This window comes from Castor canadensis, chromosome 13 (genome assembly GCF_047511655.1).
Source record: "Castor canadensis chromosome 13, mCasCan1.hap1v2, whole genome shotgun sequence".
In the NCBI taxonomy this organism is placed as follows: domain Eukaryota; kingdom Metazoa; phylum Chordata; class Mammalia; order Rodentia; family Castoridae; genus Castor; species Castor canadensis.
The window spans coordinates 102,082,484-102,107,406 of NC_133398.1; the positions used below are offsets into that span (position 1 = coordinate 102,082,484).

Consider the following 24,923-nt stretch of genomic DNA (forward strand, 5'->3'; position numbering starts at 1 on the left):
CATGAGGTGATAAGCACAAACTGGGAAGCATTGACTGTAAATGTTCAGCATGGTCATCACCAAACACAATCAGGCAGACTGTGCAAGGCTAGGTCCCACATCTATCCTCCAGTTGCCCGCAGGCCTGATATACTGCTTGTCAGAGGCATCAAGTGGTGTTAGCATAAGTATTGTGAGGAAAAAGAATGTCAGCCAACAGGAGAGGACCTGAAGAATTTTACTGGGGTGAAGGGAGGTATACCAGCACTATTAGGAACCCTGGAAGGAGGGAGCTCAAAGAACAGTAACCAATGTCTGCTGAGGATTGGGGCCATTCCTCCTATGTGGGCAGTCTACTCTCCCCAACACCTGTACCTCTTCCAATAAGCTGCTTATTCTTTCTCATGGAGGTTTCTTTGTCAGTCTGATCTGGCTGTAGTGTAAGTCACTTTGAAGTCAACATTAATGTTATCTAAATGTTTTTGAGACAATTGGGGACCACCCCAAAGGGAGATAAAATGAACAGGTGCTGAAAAGGGACCCCACCAGGATTATATCTATTTCACTTTTTCATGGCAAATCCAAACAAGGACAGGAATGGAAACCCAGGGCTCACAGGAAGTCCCAGAGTTAAAAACACAATAGCCTTCCTCACATAGATTGCAGGCCAAGGAAGCTCCTAAGAGCCTGCCAGATCCTGCTAGTCAAAGCTGACCACTGAGCTGCTACAACTGAGCCCAGATTTCACCAGTCAGGACCACATGTTTGAATCCCTTATTTGCATGATAAGCCTGGATGGGAATAGTTGGTGGGAATTTTTCCTATATAAGGTCTCCTTTTCCTTTGCTCCGAGTCATGGGGCTGACTTCGCTTGGTTAAAGCCACATCTCCCATGTAGCTCTAGCAGATGCCTGTATATTTTGGGCCCAGTCATTTCTATCATTTCTGGGCTCACAAACCCAGCTCTAGTGACATTTAGAAGATAAATAACATTACTTGTTACAGGTTGAACTGTGTTCATCCAAAATAGGTATTTTGGAGTCCTAGCCTTCAGTGACTCAGAATGTGACCTTATTGGGAGATAGATTTTTACACATGTGATCAAGCCAAATCAAGGTCTTTAGGGTGGGCCCTGGACCCATGTGACCAGTGTCCTGTAAGAAGGAGAAATTGGGGCACAGAGACAGACACATGTAGGGGAAAGATGATATGAAGAAACCAAAGTGAAAGATAGCCACCTATAAAGCCAAGAAGAGACCTAGAACAGAGCCTTCCTTACAGCCAGGAACCAACCCCTCCCACAACTTGACCTTAGACTTGCAGCCTTCAAAACAGTGAAAGAATTGGTTTCTGTGGTTTTAAGTCGCCAAGGCCTGGTACTTTGTCATGGTTTCTGGGAGACTAATACAGAAGCCACTTTTTAAAAATCATTTTTTATCCCCTTCATTGTTTCTTGGTAGCTGCCTAAGTGTGAACATGTCACCAGACCAACCCCTCAGGGGAAGAGAGCAACCTCTGCCTACAAGATAAGAGGCTGCTCCAAACCTCCAGACCCCACTTCCTCTGGATCTCATTCATTACACCCTAAGACTTCTCAGTCAGCCCTGAATGCTCTCAACTGGCCAGTGTTCAGCAGGTCGGTGTGTTAGCTAAGGCCTTAAGACTCCCGTCTTAAGCAAATAAGGAACCTTCCGTTAATTGCCATGGGGCAGGCATTTACTTTTTTTCTTTTCTTTTTTAAACATCTTCTCTTACCATCTTTAATTAAAAATCTTCTAGAGATTTGTGGTGGAAAAATGACCCTTGGTGATGGGAATGACTGAAATTTAGAAGAATCTTCCTTGAAACCAAATGAAAAGACACAGTAAACTTGGAGTATTTTCCTAGTATTTCTGTTTGCTCTTCAACCACATTAGAGCAAGTTTCAGAGCCTCACCTTCCCAGCTGCATCTGGTCGAGTGGGGTCCTGCCAGGCCCATTGCAGTTAGCTGCCTGCCAGAGGCTGTAGATGTTGGAAAGGGAGAAAGTCCATGAAAGGCCATCAGCTTCCATCAGCTGCCTTAGGGGCCTCTCTCCCCCTTCAGCCAATATTCTCTTGGCCCCTGACAGTAGACTTTTGTTGGGGGGTTCCAGGATTGTCAGAGGCAAAAGGTAGTAATAGTTTTAAGAAGGCAGTATTGGAGGGAGTTAAGCTGGTACATGGACTAGCTTGGGTTTTAGTATGTTTTCTGTAGAAGCGGAATCAAAAACCAAGGTCAAATTGGCAAGAGACACCCATTACTCCATCTTCAAGTTACTGAATTTTATATTTCCAAAGCAAAGTTAAGCTGGTCCTTTAAGAAATGTAGAACCAGAGGCCAATTATTTACTCAACTCAAAGTTAGATATAATGAAAATAAAAAATTACAAATTGTTAAGGCCATTAACCAGTTGGATACTGGCAGTGCACCTCAAACACTGTGTGGTTTTCTTACTGGAACAGTCCCTGAAACATCAAACTGTTTTAGTATTGACATACTTTGCCTGGCCCAGTTCCCACCTCACAGACTTACCTTTTCAGGACTCTTTCCACCTTTAAATTTTTCTCTTCACTCTTGCATTTCCAGCGTCATGGTTTTGGCTTTGACATGCTGCTGAGATAAGTTGTTCTGGAACATGTGATTGGTATTGCCTGTAACAGATGGACAGGTGTGCTGTCTGTGCTACATAGCTCATTGTCAGATCCATGCTTGCTCTTGAAGAGCAAGCCTCTTGAAGAGGCTGCTGGTTTGCAGCAGGCTCCCTCCCTCTAGGCTGTGCTTGCTCTCGCTGCATTATGATTCCTTTCTCACATCCTGGAAATTATACCTTTTCATGAGAACCAAATCGAAGTATGCCGAGCTTGGGTGAATAAAATCCCTCACTAATTGAAAGGAGATGGCTTTGAAGTTTTCTGAACGTTCCTCTGAAGCCTGCATCTAATTACATCACATTGAGCATACTGATTCAGATCAACAGGTGAAGAGATTAATGGATGAAAAGTCTGAACAACAAAACATGTTAAAAAGAAACACAAGTCAAAAACAGAATAGCACCATGGATTCAAGTCCAAGGGCCAGGGTTGAACTTCATTAGTGAATTCTTGCTTAATAGTGTCTTTGCTGTTAATGAAAGTGAGATTATTGTGCTACTTAAGAAAGAGCCTGGGAAACAAGACACACCCTTGTATGTCTCTTATTGATGCCATCAATCAAGATGCCACATGAGAGGTCCATGTTGAAAGGTTTATAGAAGGGCTTTGCTTAACTGGTAGACAGTATCTGATTATTACAATTTGAATGGAGCCTGCATGCTCTCTGGTAGGACACTGACTGCTGGCAAGCATCAGAGGTACCAACAGTGACTTCTTTTCGTTGGGTCATTCTGCAGGCACAGATGGGTCCAGCCCTGAAAATACAGGAAATTCATAAAGTGCTTACCAGAATACACCATAAGTTCCTGCCTAAGCACTGACATCACCAGCCAGTGACAATTAGTGTAGGATTCAGCCAAAATCCTCCACAATCTCTAAAGTACTTTGTTTGCAAGTTGTTTGCTGGTGTGTGAATCATTGACTAACATTTGGTGCAGTGAATCTGGGCCAGACTCCGTTTCCTTGGTTAGCATCCATGCTCTGCTTTGGAGCCATTTCTAATAATTGCATTATTAAGAATATCAGCTGTTTGGAGATGCGATGTTTCATACTGCTCTTCCTCAGACTTTGTGAGCCTGGGGTAGGAGATTAAACAGTGTGAAGAATTTGTAAGTAAGTTGTAACCATCGAACCAGGGGTTCACACACACCTGCCACCTACTGTCTCCATTTGTTATCATCTTACATTAGTCTGGTCTATTTATCATACAACACTGATACATTATTCTTGACTAAAAACATTCTAGTCATATTTCCTTTACTTTTACCTAATATCATCCTTTTTCTGTTCTAGAATCCCACCCAGCGTTCCACATTATATTTATTTAGTCTTTGCTTCTGGGTTTTGAGGGTTTTGACTGCATATTCAGTGTATCATTTCATCATAACCAGCTATACCTAGGTTTTTTTCATGTTATATATTTTCCTCTTTTTAGACATCAAAAATATAATAAGCTCATAAAACCCCAGCACCCTACTGAGGCTCTCAAAAGGGTTGAGTAGCCTTACCATGTCACTGTGTGTTTTTTCAGTGAAAGTTACCTGTGCTGCTGCTGAGAAAAGTTAAGTGAACATGGTCTCTTCTCTCTCAAAGTACCTGATTTGTACTATGTTTACCCTTCTTGGGTATAACAGCATGGATATGCTGGGCTGTGTAAAGGCTTAAGAGCATAAAAGCGTACTTGGGCTGGCATAAATTGCACAGGTAGTTCACGGTATTAAAAGCTGATCAAAAACTGTTCAGCAGGAATAGTGACTGGGAGCTGGGTGAAGTTGTTCCCAGTGATGCATTGGTATGGTGGCCCCTACTGGCTGTGATAAAACCCTTCGTTAGTCTTCCCTGTTCCTGTCCACCTCCCATCCCTACCCCCTTTCTTCTGCAGCAGGAGTTCTGCTCTGTCCTGACCTCACATCTGCACTCCTGGGAGCTCTGGCTGACACTGTGGAGGTAGCTCCATCCTTGAGCCACCCCAAGTTCACTTATATCCCATTCCTCATGAGGAGCCCGGGTGGGCAGTGCCCCAACTAGCACCAACCAAGCAACTTCATGCCCTCTGTAGGCACATAGGGAGTGGCTTCTATCCGCCCATCTTTTTCTTTTTGCTACTATAGGGCATACAATTCAGAAAAGCTCATCAAAAAGTTTATGATTGTTTGGGAAGCAACATATTCTATGATTCCATTTGTATAAAATGCCCAGGAGAGGTAAATCTATACAGGAGATTAGTGGTTACCAGGGACTGAGGGAGGTAGAATGTGGAGGCGACTGCTGTTGAGAATAAGGTTTCTTTTTGGAGTGATGAAATGTTCCAAAACCTGATCATCGTGATGGTTGTACAGCATTAAGAATATACTAAAACCCACTGAAAATATAAAATGTAAAATATTTTACATTTGGTGGTGCAAGTTATATCTTAGTTTTAAAAAAAAAGGTGATTGTTCACTGAAGAGTCATTTAAAGATGAAATTTAGATTAGCTATGATACCAGATAACTAACAGCAATATTTTGATGTGTGTGGGAGTGCAGTATATATTGATGTTGTTTTTGTATATTGTTTGCTGTATTTTTTTCTTTACATTATTCTTAACCCTTTTTAGGGCCAGGAGAAACCCCAGGCTCACACATGTCCCATTCCTCATGTGGAGCCCACGTGGGCAGTGCTCAGCTAGCGCTGACCCAGCCACTTCATCTTAACCCTTTGTAGGGCCAGAACAAACCCTCATGAGATTTGCTGAGAACACTGGGCCCTGTTCTGACTTTTCCCTGTCTTCCAAGTTTGCGTACTTCCCTGTCATATTTTGCTTACTGATTTTAGGAAGACACAGTATCTTGAGTGAGGACAACCACTCTTCCTAAGCTTTATGTGGTTTTTGAATTTCAAAATATAAATAATGTCCTAATGTAGCAGCAAATAATGACAGTTTTGTTGAAATTAAAGATGGCATGTAAGGATCTCGATTATGACATCCTGAAATTTTAACCCTGTCTGACTTGCAGAGGAAAGCATGCAGCTTCTAGAAGTTCCAAAGCTTGTGGGGCTCTGGTATCAGCCTTGTGGACTATTTGAAATGTCACCCATTTTTTCAAATATATGGATAATATACTTTTTTGCTCAGATACCGCCCAAATTTTTATTTAGGTTAGCATATGGTGCTAAGTGAAACAAAAATCAAATCCCAGTGTACATACTAAGCAGCAAAACATACTCACAGAGACTCCCAGTATTGGAAGTGTCACGGTGATTTTACATGTATGTGCCCAGATCGTATCTGCTAAGAATAAAGGAGTACTGGAGTCACCTCCACCTAATCTCCTGCAAGAAGTGTCCATACCAGAAAAGAGCTCTACTTCTGAATTAGAAGCTGACTGAGAAGAACCTGCAATCTTTTCCACAGTGGACTTGGGATACCAGAGCTTATTTTTCTTCAGAGTATATGTTTATTTGACTGTTTCACTCCATTTGTCAATCCCTAAGCAGTTAATAATTTTCATGCCTCTTTTCAGTGTGTATATGTATAGTGCAAGTGTGTTTGATTTCATGTGGTCTCTCTACATTTAAACAGTGCTGAGTGACAGCATGTGTAACATGCCAATTTAAAACTGAAGTCTTTAATTCTTTAACAGAAATTTATTGGCTGCCTTACATAATTATGTGTCTGTCTTGTGGTTTTCATGACAGGACCATTAGTCCTTCCTCCTGTGCTGTCCTCAAGCTGTTGTAGTGTTGAAGTACACACACCTGTTAACCCAGGGTGAATCATATCACTGCCTAGAACAGATGTCTGGTTTGGGGGGAGATTTAATGAAAGATAGTTCAGGTGAGTTTGGGCCATAAGTGGTAAGGAGAATGGAAGCGAAAAGCCCTGGGCCTGCCAATAAGAAGTAAGTGTGCCTGCAGCTGGGGAGGGAGCTGAGGTCAAGGGCACTACAGGCTGATATAGACTTCTTAAACCCTTTGGTGTAGAGGTCAGTGAAATAGAGAAGTTAAGAGTAACTTAGAGACATCACACTAGTGATTTTAAGTGTAAGCTGGCCAGCATTTGTTTAGCAAGTTTCAAGAAGCTTGCCCAGCTGGTTCTGTCTGGAAATCACCTGCCCTTCGCAGTTAGACCTCAACTTTGCCAGGCAAGGCCTCCTAAGAGGTGTCTGAAGGGTCCAGGTGGTTTCTTAATTTTTGGGTCTCATTTATTAACCAAATGGAGTCTCCTAATGTTGAACCATAGCCATCTTTGATGTTAACTTTGATGTTGTGTTAACGACATACAACTTGCATATAAAATAAAATTTACCATTTTAAAACAGGCACAGTGGCTCATGCCTATCATCCTAACTACTTAGGAGGTGGAAATCAGGATGACCACCATTTGAAGCCAGCCTGGGCAAAAATGTTTGCCAGACCCAATTTCAACCAAAAAATGCTGGGCACAGTGGCACATATTCCAGCTACCTGAGAAACATAAATAGGACAGTCAAGGTCCAGGCTGGCCTGTGTATAAACGTGAGACAGCATTCAACTAATAACTAAAACAAAAAGGGCTGGAGGCATGGCCCAAGCAGTAGAGCACCTGCCTAGCAAGCACGAGACCCCTGAATTCAAACCCAAGCCAAAAGAAATTACCATTTTAACCATTATTCTGGGGTTTTATTTTCTTATTTTTCTTGGTACTACAAGAACTCAGGACCACATAGATACTCTACCACTTGAGCCACACCCCCAGGCCTGTTTTGCTTGAGTTATTATTCAGTTAGGGTCTCACATTTTTACCCAGGCTGAGCTGGACTATGATCCTCCTATTTATATGTCCTGTGTTGCTGGAATCACAGGTGTGTGCCACCATGCCCACCTGAATTTTAAACATTGTTAAGTATACAGTTTGGTGGCGTTAACACATTCATGATGTTGTACAACCATCACCAACATCCATATCTATCTCCAGAAATTTTAGATCTTCCCAAACTGAAACTCTATCCTCCATTAAATATTATGTCCTCCCAGCCCCTGACACCCACAGTTCTTCCTTCTGTCTCTATGAATTTGACAGCTCTAGCAACCTCACATGAGTGGGATCATACGGTATTTGCTCTTTTGTGTCTGGCTTGTTGTACTTGCACAGTGTTCTCAGGGATCATTCATGCTCTAGGATGGGTGAAAATCTCTTCCCTTTTTAGATGGAAGAATAATCCACTGCATGTGAGGACCGCTCTTTGATAGGCGTTTTTGGAGTGAGGGAGAGAGTATTGGGCTTTGAACTCAGGGCCTCATGCTTGCTAGGCAGGTGTTCTCCCATTTGAGCCACTCTGCCAGCCCTTCAACAGGCTTTTGATGTCATAAACCCAGATCCATCTAGGAAGTATGTTGTCAGCTCACCCTTAACTTCAGATTCTAACCCCTGCAACCATCAGGACCCCATCAAGGCCAAGATCCTGGGTAAAGGCCGGAAGTAAACAAGTCCTGATTGGAAGACTGGTTGGGGAGAGATCGTGTGAGGGCTTCAGGCAGCTTTCCTTCCCCAGGACTGTAGGCATCTCACTATGTGTATCTGAAGCTAATTTTTTAATCCAGAGGATACCAAATCCGTGCTTGCCCTTTATGTTTGGGTGCAATTTGAACTGGTTGCTCCTGTTGGCACAATTATCAGTCTTTGTGGGGGTGGGTAGTTGTGTGCCTTAGAGAAGGGATTAGCCTGTCATTGTAAGGATGAGCAAATTTCTGTCATTTAATTTATAGTTGTGGGGCTGATCTGTGCTGTGCTGTTGCCAGTGGGCCTGGGGATGAGCAGGAAATGAGTTGCTTAAGGAATTCTCCAGTTATCCCTTAATTACCAGGAGCTTCAATCTGGAGAGCAGCTGCAGAAGTGATTCATCTTTCCAGCCCAGTACTTTACTGTGTGCCCCTACCCTCCATGACACCCAGGGCGTCACTCATAAGTTTGATTCATCTGTCTGCTTCAGTGCACACGCATGAGTGGTACTTGGAATAAGCTTATCACTTTTACTATGGCATCAAATCTGGTTCTCTAAAATTCCTGTAGAAGTTACCATAATGTCTTACCCCTCTACGTTTCCTACAAGTAGTGGGAAGTTTTGCTCCAACACCCTTGACTTTGCCTGATGAAGTAAAGATTTCTGGAGTGAGAGCTTGCTTAACGTGTGTGCCTGTTCTTTCTCCCAGGTGAAGTGGAGGTTCCAGATCCCAGTGATGCTTTGGGTCAAGTAGATGGACAAGACAGCCCTATTCCTACTCTGAAAGGTAAGCCAAGACTGTCATGTGACCCTTGAGTTGTCCTGTCAAGGTTGGGCCTGCCTGAATTACTGGGTGATAGGTTCCTAAGCCCAGTGCTGCCCCCTGTTGGTGGGTATGTGGATCACTAACCTGGATTTCTGTGTTTCTTGGGAGGGTGTTTGGGGCTGATTGGGGCTTGTCAGAAGCCAGCAGGTAGAAGGAAACAGAACAAGGAATGGGTGAGTGGGCAAATGGCAGCCACCATCTTGGCCTTTAATGATCGGGAATAGGGAGGCTAAGCCTTAGATGCTAGTCTCTTTTCTTGGCTTTGCTTGGCATCTATCCTATGTGCATTTACTTTTCTCAATGAAATAATCAGAGGTGGGTGGGTGTCTCTGGTAGGCAGGTGCTCTCCTCCACACTGCCTTCTAGCAATGTGTGCTGTCTCCCTTGTTGCCTTACTCAGCTTTTCCAGAAGTTTGCTGTTGGCTCATGGTCAGTTGGCACACATTGTAGGCATTATCTATTTGTACAGTTGATAGAGCAAGTTAGACCAAGTTGAACAGATAAACACCAGTTACATGAGGAAGTGACATCTTTTCTAATTCATATACTGTCACCATATATTTATAGGTTGTCTCAGTCAGCATGGGTTGCCATTACAAAATTCCACAGACTTGAGCACTTGAAACGAAAACATTTTCTCATAGTTCTGAAGCTCTGAAGACCAAGATCAAGGTGCTTCCATAGTTAGTTTCTGGTGAGGGCCCTCTTCCTACATTGAAGAGGGCACCTTCTCATTGTGTCCTCACTTGAGCAGAGAGAAAGTTCCCTTTGATTCTTGTTGTTCTTACAAGGACACTAATGCCATCATGGGGTCCCACTGTCATCACCTCATCAAACCCTAAGTACTTCTCAAAGACTCTACCTGCAGGTACCACCACATTGCGAGCTAGGGCATCACCATATAAGTTTTGGAGGGACACAAACATTTGGTCTAGGTCCACAACACTTACTAGCAGAACAGTCACTGTATTCTATTCTCTCTGTAGATAGTGCTGAGATCCACAGTAGTTTCTTAGCCTGCTACACTTTGAGGAGCCTCGATTTTGCTCCAGGTACCTGTTCACCTCCATGTGCCCAAGACTGCATCTCCTGGGGCTAGAGCAATGGCGACTCTCATTCTTGGGTCTCTCAGCCTAGGTGGGTAGAGTATCACTGTTTGTCTTGACAGGGCTCCTTGGCCTCATACTTCTTATGTCTTAGTCTCATTTCTCTTCTTACCACACACTGGATAAGCTGTAAAGACTAAAGTCTTTATAAATTGGCTTATGGTTTTGGAGGCTGAAAGTCTAAGAGCTTGGTGCTAACATCTGGTGAGGCCCCTTACTGCATCATAAGGGCATCAGAGGGTGAGATAGGGCAGTGTGTCAGCTCAGGTCTTCTCCTCTTCTTATAAAGCCACCAGTGCCATCATGGGAGCCCCACCCTCATGCCCTCATCTAACCCGCCCAAAGACTGTACCTCTAGATATCATCAACATGTTGAGTGTTAGGATTAAGTTTCCAACCCATGAAATTTTGGCAGCATGCCCAAACCATAGCACCTCACGTTCTCTCCTCATAGCTCATTGCCTGTGTAAGGGCTTTTGTTTTGTTTTGTGTGTGGTGCTGTTGGTGGATCCCCTGGGCCATGTTCTCTACCAGCTGAGCTGCACACCAACCCAGGGCCATTGTTTTGAATCAAGAGTAGGCTGAGCACTGCACACTGTGCAGGGTAGAGGTAGAGTTGGTGTCTGGCATTTGAAGATTCCTTAGAGAGATTATTTTTCCTCTGAAGGATGTTCAGTGAACACCCAGGCCCCTACCTTGCAGCCTGTAGGCAGTGACCTGGCATCCTGGCAGACCCAGTATAAAGGGGAAGTTTTATTAGAAGAGGAATGTCCAATATGCCCAACAGGTCTACTTTCCACCTGTGTAGCATCAGACAGCATTCATGCACCTCACAGACATAATGGCCTATGGTTTGGTACGTTTGTGAGCACATGGGCCTCAGAAACAGATTTGCCAAGGAAGAATAGTATTTGATAGTTGGATGCTCATCCCATCTTCCAAGAGTATGACTTAACCTACAGTGTACATTGTCCATAAACACTTACTGATTAACCCCTGCACAGTCTCTGCATGAGGAGCAGGACACACTGGTAGCAGAGTGCAGTTTGTGCTTTGTGGGAGTTTGTGGGATGGATGGGAGAGAGCTGGCAATATAAGGGAAACCTGCTAGGTTATTACAAATTCTGTATAATAGTAAGTAGCCTAAGGGAAGAGATCAGGTTGTGTATTGATTTGTGCTGAGATCTGATGTGCAGACTTTTCCAGGTAAGGGGAGCAGGGAAGTGAGTGTGTGCTGTGTGGGCAAAGACCCTGAGACTGACAGGACTTGGTGCCTTTGAGGTGCTGAAAGGAAAGGGGATGACAGAAGTTAACAGGGGTTGACTTGTGGCTCCTGTGCCACTCAGGACAGGAGCCATCAGCCAGGAGTGACTCTTTAAGCTTGTTAATTAAAACAAAATTAAGAATTCAGTTCCTCAGTCACACTATGATGTGGCTGGAGGCTTCCGTGATAGGCAGCAGAGATCTAGAACATTCCAGCAGCTTCTGGAATTCCAGCAGTCCTGTCGAGCAGCTTCGGACTGCATTGGCTGCATGGCTCTTTAGGACATAGGAGAAATTTGTATTTTGTTGATGGTTAGTGAAGATGCCTGGCCTGGGAATGGTGCAATTAGATTTACTCACTAAGAAGATGGCTCTGGGGGGTGGAGCAGCAGGGCTGTGACATGACAGTAAGAGTGTAAAATCCTGCTCACGGTTCTCCTGGAAGGTTCTGATAGTCTTTTGTGAATATGTGTTGTAGCCCTGTGTTTAGGGTATGCTGTGAACTTCTTGCCCCCAGGCATGTGGCTTTCTTATGGGCCTGGGACCATAGGTCAGATGAAGGCAGTTGTTTAAATGGAATGACCATAAATAAGCCCTGTGAGGCAGAGAGACCCAGGACTCACGTAAAGGAAGAAACATTGGCTTACCCAGGTAAAGAAATGACTGTAGGCAAAAATTTAATAGAAGTTTTTATTCTCATCCTGCAAACTCCAGATACTTATGAGTCAGATTCAGGGTGGGGTTCTTTGACCTTCTGTGTTGAGGTTCAAGCAACTTTTCAAACTTAGAAGAAGAGGATGCTTTCTAGTGAGCTCTTTATCATAGAATTAATTGCCTTTTGCCTTTTTTAGTTCTGTTAACACACAACTGATTGGGTTAAAAGGCATATATGCTTCAGTGCCTTTGAAGGGCCGAAAGAAATTTTAATAAGAGTTTGTAAGCTTGCCTTGGACCTCTTCAGGGCACAGAAGCACTGAAGTTAACCTGTCAAGCAGCCATGTACACGTAAATGGGAAGTACAAAGAGAAAGCAAAGAACCCTAGGATGCTGAGCCACCCTCTTTTTCAGTGGCAGAGTAGCAGAGTGTATTGTGGCATCAGCGTTGCTGTAAGACAGGCCTGGGTGAAGGTGGTACTGCTGCCACCTTTGGGGCCAGGCCTTGGGCAAGGTACTGTTTGACCCAATCTCCAGATATGAGGTCCCAGCCCTAGGAGGGATGAAGGCCCTGCTTTTTAGCCCTCAGCCAGCACTTTGCTGTTACAGGTGCCATTTGTGGATGTTAGGATCATAATAATTGGTGGACCCATCAGTACCCCAGTGCTGAGACCTCACTAACCTGAGGGGCACAGGATCCACAGTAAATTGCCTTTGTGGAGACTCAGGGTGGCTCATAAGCCCAGGCTCCCCCTTGCAGCCTTATTCTGATTCCGTAGGATGATTTTTCTGTCCTTCTGGGTTATGGCTCTTTCACAAAAGATGACTCACTCCACTTTTCCTTTTTTCTCTTCACCCCCAGCCACACACCATCAATGATGGGAGGAGTTGCCCTGACAATACCAGACTCCGTATTCCTGCATCTGTCATTCTTGACACATGTGGCTTAAATCAGATACAGAAGTAATACTAGCTCAATGTACTGTATTAGCTATTCCTTCAGTTTAATTATTAATTGTGATGCACACACTTCTGTAAGCCAGGGGCAGGTGAAGTTGGCCTGTGGACCAGTCTATTTCTCGTGATCATGACAGCTTTACCTTGGCCCCAGCGAAGTTGAATCTGATAGTTAGCTGTACAAATTGTTTTGTTCAAGTGCACTGTGTCAATAGTTAGCACATAGCATGTACAGTTAGCCCTCCATATCTGTAGGCTCTGCATCCGAGGAGTCAACCAACTTTTGATCGAAAATTTTTTTAATAATGTATGTACTGAGCATGTACAGATGTTTCCCCTGAACAATACAGAATAACAATCATTACATGACATTTACATTATATTAGGCATTATGAGAGATAATCTGAAGTATAAAAGAGGATTGCATAGATTATATGCAAATGTAATTCCATTTTATATAAGGGATTTGGGCATCCACAGATTTTGGTGTCTGAGGGAGAGCTCCAGAACAAGTCCCCTGCAGATGTTGAGGGACAACTCTACCTAGTAGCTCGCATCGGGTGAGAGTCAGAGAAAGACAGGATGGAGCAAAAAGCCGTTAGAAGAGAAAGTGACCAGTAAGGATGTTGATTTACAGATGACAGGTTTGCTGTAAATTTCCATGTGGCAGAGTCTGTCATTAAGATTAGAAATGTGTTCAGGACTCCAGTTACAGCACTGAGTTAACATGTGAATGCATATTAAAAAGGAATTTTGTACCCCTGTTTCATCAGACATGCAATATGCATACAAACACATTTAGTTTGTTATTGTTATTATTATTACATTACTTCCAAAAGCTTACATTTAGCCTAGAAACCGTGGGCTTTGTTTTAAGTCAGTGTTTCCAGTGCATGTGAATACAGTTCCTGTTCTGTAAAAATCAGTACTTTGGAATGCTTTTTGGAAGTGGACAATTTCTGAACATTGGAGTGGGGTGGGTGGCGTAGAAATCAGCTTGCCCATCTAGTGGCCTCCTGTGTTCTTGCTGGTCCAGGACAGACATGATGCACTGTCTCCATTAGGAGAGCTGCTCATGTCCATGCTGAGACCAGAAGGGGAGTTCCGGATATTTCCCATTGAGGACAGGTTGCAACTATAAGTCATCTCAAGTGGATTTTAAATCACAGGGTCAGGAGACCCATGTCTTACTTGCCCCACATTACGAGACTGTCCCCATGGTTTGTGACAGGCCAGCCATGCTGCAGTGCTGATCCACAATTTCCTTGGAAAGAGAACACAGGCATGGTGTTGCCAAGGAGACCATGCCTATTGCTCTCTGTTTACGAAGTGCCAGTTTTCCGATTCAGGTCGGTCTTGTGGACTGATGAGCAAACAGGTTGGGCATGTTTCTGGTTTCTTCTGGTACTTTTGGAGTGCGTGTGTGTGTGTGTGTGTGCGCACACACATGCATATGCTTGTGGTGGCTTCTGAGATTTAGCATAGAGCTAGAGTCTCCAAGGCTAACCAGGTGGAAAACAAAAAAGTATCCTAATGGCAATCAGAGTGAGAATGACATCTGTGCCTCTCTTTGCTAACTTAAACTTGGCCTCTGACTGAGGTGTGAATCTGGGCCCCTGCCCCAAGCTGAGTCTTCTCTGGCCAGTCACCTGGACTTAAAGCTCCAGTTTCTTAATGTACAGAATGGGCATGATGAATGCCAGTCCCTGATGTTGTTGTGGGTTGGCTGTCTCCTTAAAATGGGGGCGCTCCCTAGAACAGGGCATGTCCAAGTGGCCAGATAATAAGAGATACCTTCTCATCTCATGTGAGTCTAAGGTGGGCTCAGACACCAGCAGGAAGTGACCCAGAGTGAAGAATGTTGAGGAATGTGCCAGATTTAACTGTCTCCAGAATTCTTTTCATTTTGACAACATAAAGAGTAAGGACAGGTGGTGCTGAGGTTTATCAGAGACACCTACAAGGGAACTTGAATGCAAATAGGGCAGGGCCAGGGCCATGGTTCAGGTGTCCTCTGTAGCAGACCCTGCCTGTATTCCTTACTAACCTCAATAACCTTCCTGCAAGGAGGAGAGTTTCTGCCCTCATAAAGGGCAGAGTCAGGACGCATGGAGCAGGATAAATAAAGTGACGTGCAAAGTACAGTCCTGTAGAAATGAATAGGGCATGGGAGTCCATACACTGGGAGGACCCAGATGGGCCTGAGAGTGGGTGGTCCATGAACTGAGTCTTGCTTTATTCGGCAAGCGTTCCGTGAAGTCCACCAGTTGCTGGGCCCCAGAAGTCCTGGCGCAGGGAAAGGAAATTGCCTCCTTCGTCCTCTAGGCTCTACTGCTGCGCCGTAAGTTAAACTGACATAGACGGGTTAACAGGTGAAGAGGTACACAGATACATTTTTTGCCTTGAAGCCATCCCACACAAACAAAGTGAGTATTCCAAATTCCAGCAAGATCTAGCTGCCCATCTACCCTCTTCACAGGGGAGCTGGGAGGGAGTACAGGCACGTAGGGGAGAGCCAAGTAAGTTTGGGGACAGGCGAATGTCTCCTCAGATGGACAGGTGACTGTCTCTTTGGACTGGTATCAGCCTCCATCTCCTATCCTGTGATCATGTTCATCTTGTTAGGATCCCAGCAGAACAGAGTCGTGTTGTTGGACCTCTCAAGCTCAGAGAAAGCCTGAGGCTACATGCACCGTCCCCATGTATCCCAGGTACCTGCCCTCAGTTCAGGGTTCTGGCACACTTGAAGTGTCATGCTTTGGGGTGACCTTTTGTGCTTGCAGGCAATAAGGTCTCTAATGTGAGCACAGTGTGTCTGAGCAATGCACGACACACAATTTTACATCCTAGAGTGTACTTACACAAACTAAGATGGCTAGGTGTCACCAGGCAATGTGATCTTATGGGACTCTGTGTCTGCCACTGACTGAAATGTCTATGCAGTGCAGGACTATGCTTTACTCTTACAGATTTCCTTTAGAGATGTAAATCCTTTTTACAAATGGACAGCTTTTCAGGGCTACCCCTAGGTCTGCAGTCTCTCTGAGTAACCAGTTCAATATATGTCTGGGATGGTCCCCCAGAGACATATTTTGGGGTTGTATGTCCCAAGCACCAACACTAGAGCCATTTCGATATGAGAGCATATTCTCTGCCTCTTGTGCTCACTGCATATTGCCTGTGAGTAGTAGGTAGGGGACAGTCAGAAGGTAAAGCAAACATATGAACTCCAAGAGGAACTTGGCTCATGAATTGCTGAAGGAAAGCTGGGAGTAGCAGTGGCTGTTCTAGATGGGAGTAGTTAGGATGGCCAGTACGAATCCTAGAGAGGATATAAAGGTGGAATCCAGCAAAGGTCCAACAGCGTCCCAGGCTAGCCCAAGCTTGGGATGTTCCAGGCAGGAGGTGGGCACAGGCAGAGTTCCTACCTCAGATGGGGTTCTGCTCCAGATACCCACTCTACTCTGTTCCTTTGCTCAGAAGTGTGGGGGTAACAGACAACTGTGAAGCCTGACCCTATAAGGTGACCTGGTTTCAGTGTAATGGCCTTGATTTTAGTATAGTGCAAGTTTTCCACATGCCCTGTGTGCTTGGGGAACATCCAGGGCAGCTGTGGAGGTGGAGCCTGCTAAAGGGCTGAGCAGGGAGAGGCCAGGAAACCATAGAGAGGATGGCCATCACTGTGTGAACTTAACCAAGCCTCAGGGTGATAACCTCAGAACATTGTCCTGTTCCTGAAGGTACAACAAAACACCCCTCCCTATGTTTGTGAGGGACACAGCAACTGGGATCCCCCACCTGAGAAGACAGCACCTTTAAATACCTGTCTTGCAGTCTTTCATCAGGCCAGGAGTGTGGGCTGGCTGGTCCAGGGGACCCTCTCCCAGTTCATGTCCTGCAGGAGCTCAGTGGGGTGTGCTGGCACTCAGCTCCCCAGCCTGCAGATCCCTGAACTCAACTCCTTGGGACATCCATAGGCTTGCCCTATGTACAGCACACACATCCTCATCTTCAGCTTTGGGGAATGCAGCCAGGTAGATTTTGTATCTGTGGGCAAAGAGCAGAAGTTCCTGGCTAGGTGAGGACCATCAAGCTTCTAGCCCAGGGCTCTCAGCCACAGAGCACAGGGCCAGATGGACGTGAGACCAAGCTCTAGATTATTGTTGATCCAATAATGTGTGCCCCAGGACACTCACAGAGACACAGCCCCAAGTAAACATTTTCTTGAGATGTTTCCTAACTTTTTGGAACAGATCAAATGCAAGGATTTCAAGTTCTGATTCTACAGTCCTCAGGAGTGTGAGGGATGTGTAGGGAGCCTCCTTGGTCTACATATGGAATCTCTGACCCTTTGTTACCTGTCAGTTGGCAAGAGCAGTGGGACTGGAATCTGGACAAACTCAATAGTGTTGACAAAAATCCTAACCCACAAGTAGGAGATTTCAAAGTGTTCACTGTCAGTTGTTCAGGGCAGAGTGTAGATTGGGCACAGAGCTTTGTCCACCTGTATCTGAGACCACTCAGAGGCATGGGGAGACCCACAGGGGTCTCCTGCTGTCAGCAAGGTGGGATCTGTCTCCAAGTCTTCCTTTTTATTTGTCTCTTTCTGTCTTTCTCTCTCCCTCTTAACTTGGGGCCGAGGGTTAACTCAGGGTTTCACGCTTGCTAAGCAAGCACTCTACTGCTTGAGCCAGTCCGTTTTTATTTTTCCTTCTTCTTGGAGTCCTCCATCAGCCCCCTTTCTTCCTCTCAGAAGTAGCATTCTGACAGCTTGTGCTTCAACTGGGTGGAATCACTGCAGTTGCAGCTGATTCCCATTTGGCTGGTCGATATAATCAGTGGTTGTTTTTATTCCCACTTCAGGTGATATAGACAATAGGAATTCTTCCTCTACTCATTGGTTTGACACCATATTGCATTGGTCTGTTCATGTCTGTCCTTGTCCTTTTATGATGATATGGGTGTCACCCAAGTTTATGGAGCTGTCTCCTTCCTTTTATAGCCCTTCTTCCTCCATCTTCAGTCCCTGTACTCTTTGGCTAGTTTTTCCTAGAGCCCTCATAACAAAGTTCCACAAACTGTTGGCCTTAAACCAACAGGCGCATATTCCCTCACAGTTCTGGAGGCTGGCAGTCCAAAAGCAAAATGTCAGCAGGGTCGGTTTCCTTTGATGTTCTAAGGAGAATCTGTCCTGTTCTTCCTCAGGCTTTAGGGCTTGCAGGTAGGTGACCATGATGTTTTTTGGCTTGTGTCAGCATCACTCCAGTCTCTACTCCCTTAACACTGCTGCCTTTCTTTTGTGTCTTTGTCCAAATTTCTCTCTGCTTTTAGGACCCCAGACATTGGTTTAGGGCACACTTTAGTCAAGGATGACTCACCTTAATTGAATTATATCCACAATGACCCTATTTCCAAGTAAGATCACATTTATAATTCTGGGGGTCAGGACATAAGATAAAAGTTGGGAAGCATACTTCACTGCACAAAGGTGCAAATGTATTTTTCTTCATCACTCAAGTCCCTTGGCTTTCTGTTTTCTCCATTTCCCTGCCCCTTATTTTTTCTGTCCCCTCATTTTCTGCAGCTGATTCTGTCCAGACCACTAGAAAGCTCATGGGAGAGCCTGAGCCCTCACTCAGGGGCCTCACTTGCTGCCTTCAGCTGATTTATTGACCTGTAAATATTTTCCCCTCGAAGAGCAGCTTTATATCCTTCCTGCAGCTCTCAGGGTCTCCTTTTCACTTGCTTTTCCAGGAAATTTGTCTGTTTTATTTTCTGCCAATCAAAGCCTTATGACCTCCTGACCCCTAGCACATAAGGCTTTCTTTATCTTCCTCCTAGACTGGTCAGCGTGGTCTGGTAAATAAGTAAATCTTTAAACACTTAAGTAATTTGACCACATGGGTGAATATTTGGGTAGTCAATTGGGATATAAAAATCATTAATCATTGATGTGATTGCGATTGTGGGGGAGGCCAACAGAATTGCTTTTGCCTCTGAGGTGTTTCAGTGTTTGGACTCTGCTCTATTGTCCAGAGCTTAGGGCTACACAGAGCTGGCCAGCGCACTTGGGATCCCTTAACATAGCTGTTAAAGTTTCATTGCTGTTCAGAACAGGAACTCATTTGGATGAATTAAAAGGGGAGACTGTGTCTAACACTTTATACAGTGCTGACTGGATCCACATTAGTGAAATTCGAACAGGCTCCTTGTAGCCTGTTCAGTTGTCTGGAGAGGTTTGGGGCAGCTGTAATGGAATTTTTTGCTAGCTAAAGGAGAGCTTAGAAAATGATTAGTACAAATCCCATATTTTGCAGGGAAGGGAAATGAAGCCAAGAGAGGTTAAATGATTGGACATAAATTAAACACCAAGGGAGAAAGGGATTTGTGCATGATCCCCAGAGAACTTTCATTTTTGGCCTCAAGAGAGTTGATGAGGCAGGGATGGCGGACCAAACTAGTTTGGCAGCCCTCTCATGTCAATTACATATACATGATCAGTAAAATATTAGCAAAAGATGTACATGCTTATGTGAACTTACAAGAGAGATGGAGAAATGTCCAGGAGCCAGCAAGAAAAGGAAACACAATTATAAGTACCAGCCCTCAGTTGGGTGGTACCTCAGATGTTGGAGACCACTTGAGGTAGCCATTATGTTTGCAGCCTTGGAGGACAGCCTGACTGGGTCCTCAAGGGAAATGTATCTGAGGTAGAGAAATGGATTCTGAAGCCATGATGCAGTTAGGGCTCAGGCTTACCAACAGTGAAGAGTGGATTAACCACTGAGCCATGGAACTGATTGGGATGTGCCAGTGGGCCCCAGAGTGTGGAGACCCTAATACACACAGACATGTTGCAAAAGGGCAGATCCTCCAAAGCAATGGTGTTGGAGTAGCCCCTAGAACATAAATGCTACATTAAAGAGAACATGCAGGAGTAACTGAGAATACATAAAACATTTACCTTAAAGTAAGTGATTTCAGTTGGAATTGGAGATAGTAGGTTTCATTTAAGGACAAATATGGATTAGGATAAAAATCAAGTTTGAGTTCAAGAAAATAAATTTACATTTCTTTAACTTTAATATAAGGCTATGAAATCTTATCCCTGCTGCAGAGACTATTAAACCTGGCCAAGTTTCATCTAGAGTTTTGGGTTTTGATGCCAACTCCCACACAAAGCTAAGAGGCTTGAGAATATTTTCACTGTCAGCCCAAAGAAGTGAGAAAAGAGCTTGCCTTGATCCTGACTCTGGGTGGGAAATGTATGAGAAAACTTGCCCGTGAGGAATCAAACTTGGGCCTGCACCTCTGGAAACTAGAGTTAAATCACCAGAAGGTTGTGAGAAATCCCAAGCCAGAAAGTTAAAATAAAACTTGACACTGCCTGTTGAAGGAACCCAGCCTTCAAGGGATTTCCACAGAAAAACCAGCCCTATGTGAAAAATTACAAAGCACACTCAGAGAGGCACAGGGTGAGTGGTGAGCCAGTAAACAATGATGCCAGAGGATCAAAGAAAAAGTAGGGAATGAAAACCACACAGAAGAAAAGGCAGTGTTAGATTTGAAATGGAACCAGACATACCTTCTAGAAATGAAAAATACAGTCAAACTGAGAAATTTGATGGACAGGTTACAGAACAGGTGGCAAACACCTAAAGATCAGGGATGGAACTATAAAAAGTAGGTAAACAGTGCAGGGGAATCATAAAAAAGAAGGCTGGTGTATACCTAGAGGAAAATTTTAAAGGAGAAGGAAGAGAGTTGGTATTTTATGAAATATTGATGATTTACTGAATTTATGAAAAGCGTAAGTTTTCTGGCTTGACAAAAGGTACTAAGATCTAAGGAGGCTAAAATAAAAATAGTCACCTGCCTAGTAATAGCAAAGACAAGAAAAATATTTAAAGCAGCCAGGAAGAAATGTTTAGATTAACCGCAAAAATCAGAAGATAATAGTGTAAATGCCAGTCTAGAATTCTGCACCCAGCTAAACTATCCTTCTAGGGGAAAGTAACATGTTTTTATACTAAGACTGTTTATAAGCTCAGCCCAAGAAACAAAAGTGACTGGGGATGAGTTCAACTGAACCTAGGAAAAGGAGGAAGATGCAAGAAGTATTGGTGAGGAAATAACTAAAACAAGTGGCCATTCTCAAGGATTTATAGTAGTAAAAGTTAACAATGATAATCATCACTAAGGATAATCACCACAGTGTAACTAAGAACTGAGAAGCAGTAACTCAAAAACTAGTGTGTCAACAAGGGAATTGGACTTTGATCCCATGATGAGGTGAGTGCACACAAGAGAGGTATGAGGATAGGCAAGAAACCCAAAAAAAACAAGATAGCATTTGATGTCCTCAATGCAAAGGAACTAATGCAGAAACTTTAAAGCGACAGAGGCCAATAGGAGAAGGGGACCAGGAACTAGAGAAAAGGTTAGTTCGAGAAGAATTAATTTAGAATGAAACACATATGTACAGGAAAGAAATGCAAGTAAACTCCCTGTATAGCTATCCTTATCTCAACTAGCAAAAACCCTTGGTCCTTCCTATTATTACTTATCCTCTCTCTTCAACAAAATTAGAGATAAGGGCAAAATAGTTTCTGCCTGGTAGTGAGGGGATGGGGGGGAGAGGGAGGGGAAGGGGGAAAGGGAGGGGGTGGGAGGAAGGGGGGAGAAATGACCCAAACATTGTATGCACGTATGAATAAAAGAAATTTTAAAAACAGCGTGTGTGTGTTTGTGTGTGTGTGTGTGTGTTAGAGAGAGAGAGAGAGAGGAGCTTGTAGCTCACAATATTTAAAGATTCTTCTCTTTGGGAGAAGCTAATTACTGAAGTATAACTGTCAAACCTGTAAAGAGGAGAAATGGAGAATCAAAAAAATAGGAAGTAGAAAGATGTAAAATGAAAACATTAAAAATAAGACTAAACAATCAAAAAAATCATAGATTAGGCCAGGCATGGTGGTACATGCCTGTGGTCCCATTTACTTGGGAGGTGGAGATAGAAGAATCTGTGGTGACCCACACAAAAGTGTGAAACCCTATTTGAAAAACTAAAACTAAAAAGTGGAGCATGGCTCAAGTAGTAGAGTGCTTAGTTTTAACAAGTATGAGGCCCTAAGTTCAATCCCCAGTACCACCACCAAAAAAAAAAAAAATAGGTTAATAACACATAGACTCTTAAACTAATGTGTAAAATTACATGACATTTAGAAGATTCATATCTAGTATAGAATCATAAAAATTGGTAAAAAAAAAAAAGAATAGGTAAAAGTAGAGTTATGTTAACCAAAAGCACCCTGAGGTGCCCATAATAAAATCAGACAAACAGTGTTTTAGACAGGGCATTGTAGAACAATCGGAGGACCAAGTTATAGGATAAACCTGCAGTTGGATGCAACCAAGTAGTTTACATTATATAAACTCAACAGATCTCACTTAACAGTTACTTGGCAAATGTAGAATCAGTGAACACATTACCTCATTGAAACTGATAAGCATACTAAAATATACTTATTTTCTGATGTACTAAAATTTGCAACAACAAAATGGACAAGCTTGATCTAATGGGCATATATAAACCTTGCAAGGAACACACATTCTTACCTAGCAAATGTGGACTCTCTCCGGGAACTGACTGGGTTGGGTTATAGAGTGGATCTTGGTAGTATCAAAGACCCATCATAATGTAAGCACTGCATTAAAGCATGAAGTGTGGTTATGGATCATGACTGGGGCAATTACCTTAGATTGTGCAGTGAGCCCAAGTTAACCCAGAAGCCCTCATAAAAGGAAGGAAGGAGGACCAGAGTCTGGTAGGAGATGTGATGGTAGAAACAAATAAGCAAGGGAGAGGCCTTGAGCCAAGGAATAAGGGCAGCCTTTGCCATGTGGAAAAGGCAAAAAAGCAAATCCTCACCCAGAGCCTCCAGAAGGAACCAACCCAGCCAACACCTTGATTTTAGGGTTTCTGTCCTCCCTGAGCATAAGATAGCAAATTGTGTTGTTTTATACCGTGAAGTTTGTGGTCATTTGTTATATAAGCACCCATAGAAAATCAGCACAAAATACGGATACAATATAAGATTGCTATCTTATCACTTTCTCATAAGCCTTAAACCAATTAAACAAAACAACAGAAATAAAACTGATTCACAGTGATAACAGAATTATAGAATTACTAGAAATCTGCCCAAAGACAAATGTGAAGATCTATGAATAGGAAAGGTCAGAAGTAGAAACCTGGCCTGTGCTTTTTTTATTTTTTGGTGAGACTGGTTTGAACTCAGGGCTTTGAACTTGCAAAGCAGGCATTTTACTGCTTGAACCACACATTGAGTCCTGAACCATGCTTTTGAAATGTTGTCTGGAGTATCACTTTATACACATGCAGATCTTTCTCCATTGAAGCTCTGTATATATTTTTTTAATTTTATTTTATCATTTTTGAAGCCCTTTTTTTTTAAAAAATGGAACTTATTGAGATGATTCTAAATTACATCTAGAAGAGAAAGTATAACTACAGAATTGAGAAAATCACCCCCTCCCCTGCAAAGTAAGAGTTGTTCTTCTTGGTGTCAAAATGTACTTTTGTTCATCGTGATTTAACAAATGTGATGCTGAAGTGGTCACAGGCCAATAGGTTGGTAGAAGGAAATGAATAGAGCTTGTTTTGGATGGGGCAGCCATCTCCACTCTGTGGAGTGACTTTGTAGGCGAGACTTGCCTCTTGAGATATGGAAAGGATCACTGAGGAAAGATTGGTGCCCCTGGCCACCTGAGAATCCAGGAATCAGCTCAGTACATCTTAGATGGAACAAGAAGCTGTCCCTTCAGAATGGAAAAATCACTGATACCATGGATATAAATTAACTGTTTTCCATAATTGATCTTCCTACTTTATTCTTGGGTGCTTAATTTTATTCATCTAGGGAGACGGTTGTACATTTTATCATGTTGCTAATTATCAACAAATGATTTTTGTCCTACTGAACTTCTAGTGGAGTTTGAAGGTGGCTGATTTCAGGCTTATGTTGGGACTTGGGTGCCATCCATAGAGATTCCATCCCAGTCTGTTCCCTTCTGAACAGATTGTTTATATGCATTGCATTGGTGTGTCCTCAGGTATAACTGCTGACCATTTAGAATGCTCTTCTCATTCCTAGTCTGAACCTGGTCTGGCCAAGTTCAGAAATGATGTGTTGGGATGGGCAGCCCAGATTTTATGACATGGTCAAACTAGATGAGATGTTGTTGAGTGTGTGTGTGTGTGTGTGTGTGTGTGTGTGTGTGTGTGTGTGCATAAAGATGTGAGGTCCATACACTAGAGCTTTGGGAGTGCAGGGCTCATATGCTGTGTGATTGAATTAATAAACTGCTAACATCTATATGTTAAGTCCACCCTTTCTGGCCTGAACATTTCAGTTCATCCCCAAAATGTCAGCATTTCAGTTACCCTTCAGCTCTGTGTCATCCATATGAGTTGCTGTCTACAGTGTAATCCAGTGCATGAAGAAAGGGTTGGCTAGGAGAGAGTCAAGGTGAATCTAAAGATATTAAAATTATTATAATCTATGCTAATTAGGCAGATGGCACTGTCCTGTGGCTAAAAATCATCCCTTTATCTTGAAATCCACAGCTGGACTCCCTCCTCAGCTACCTCCGTCTACCCAACATCTGGGGGCAGCAGCCATCCTACGGTGCTCTCACACATAGGATCCACTAGAAATCCTGTAGTCTCCCAATTAAATCAGTAACAACAGATAAATTCCATACTTCAGCTTCATTTAAAAAGAAAGGATTGGGATCAACTGGAAAATCAAAAGAAAATTCTATTTCCATGGGTTCCCCTTCTGCAGTTCTTCCAATGGACAATCGAAAATATTCAGGAAAAAATTGCTTCTGTACTGAGTATATGTAGTCCTTTCCTTCTTGTCATTATTTCCTAGTGATACAGAATATTAAAAGTAATCTATAGCTGGGTGCCAGTAGCTC

General features: G+C 43.4%; 1 protein-coding gene across 2 annotated transcripts in view; it reads left to right on the forward strand.

The window, feature by feature from the left end:
* Nucleotides 1-24,923, forward strand: part of Ror2 (receptor tyrosine kinase like orphan receptor 2) — a 194,917-nt gene that overhangs the window by 144,379 nt on the left and 25,615 nt on the right. For both annotated transcript variants that reach the window (XR_012440510.1, XM_074052359.1), the window contains exon 2: nt 8,824-8,901. Coding sequence is in view for 1 of the 2 variants with exons in the window: in XM_074052359.1 (XP_073908460.1) it covers nt 8,824-8,901 (78 nt within the window). In the remaining variant the exon portion in view is untranslated. The remainder of the gene's footprint in view (nt 1-8,823; nt 8,902-24,923) is intronic.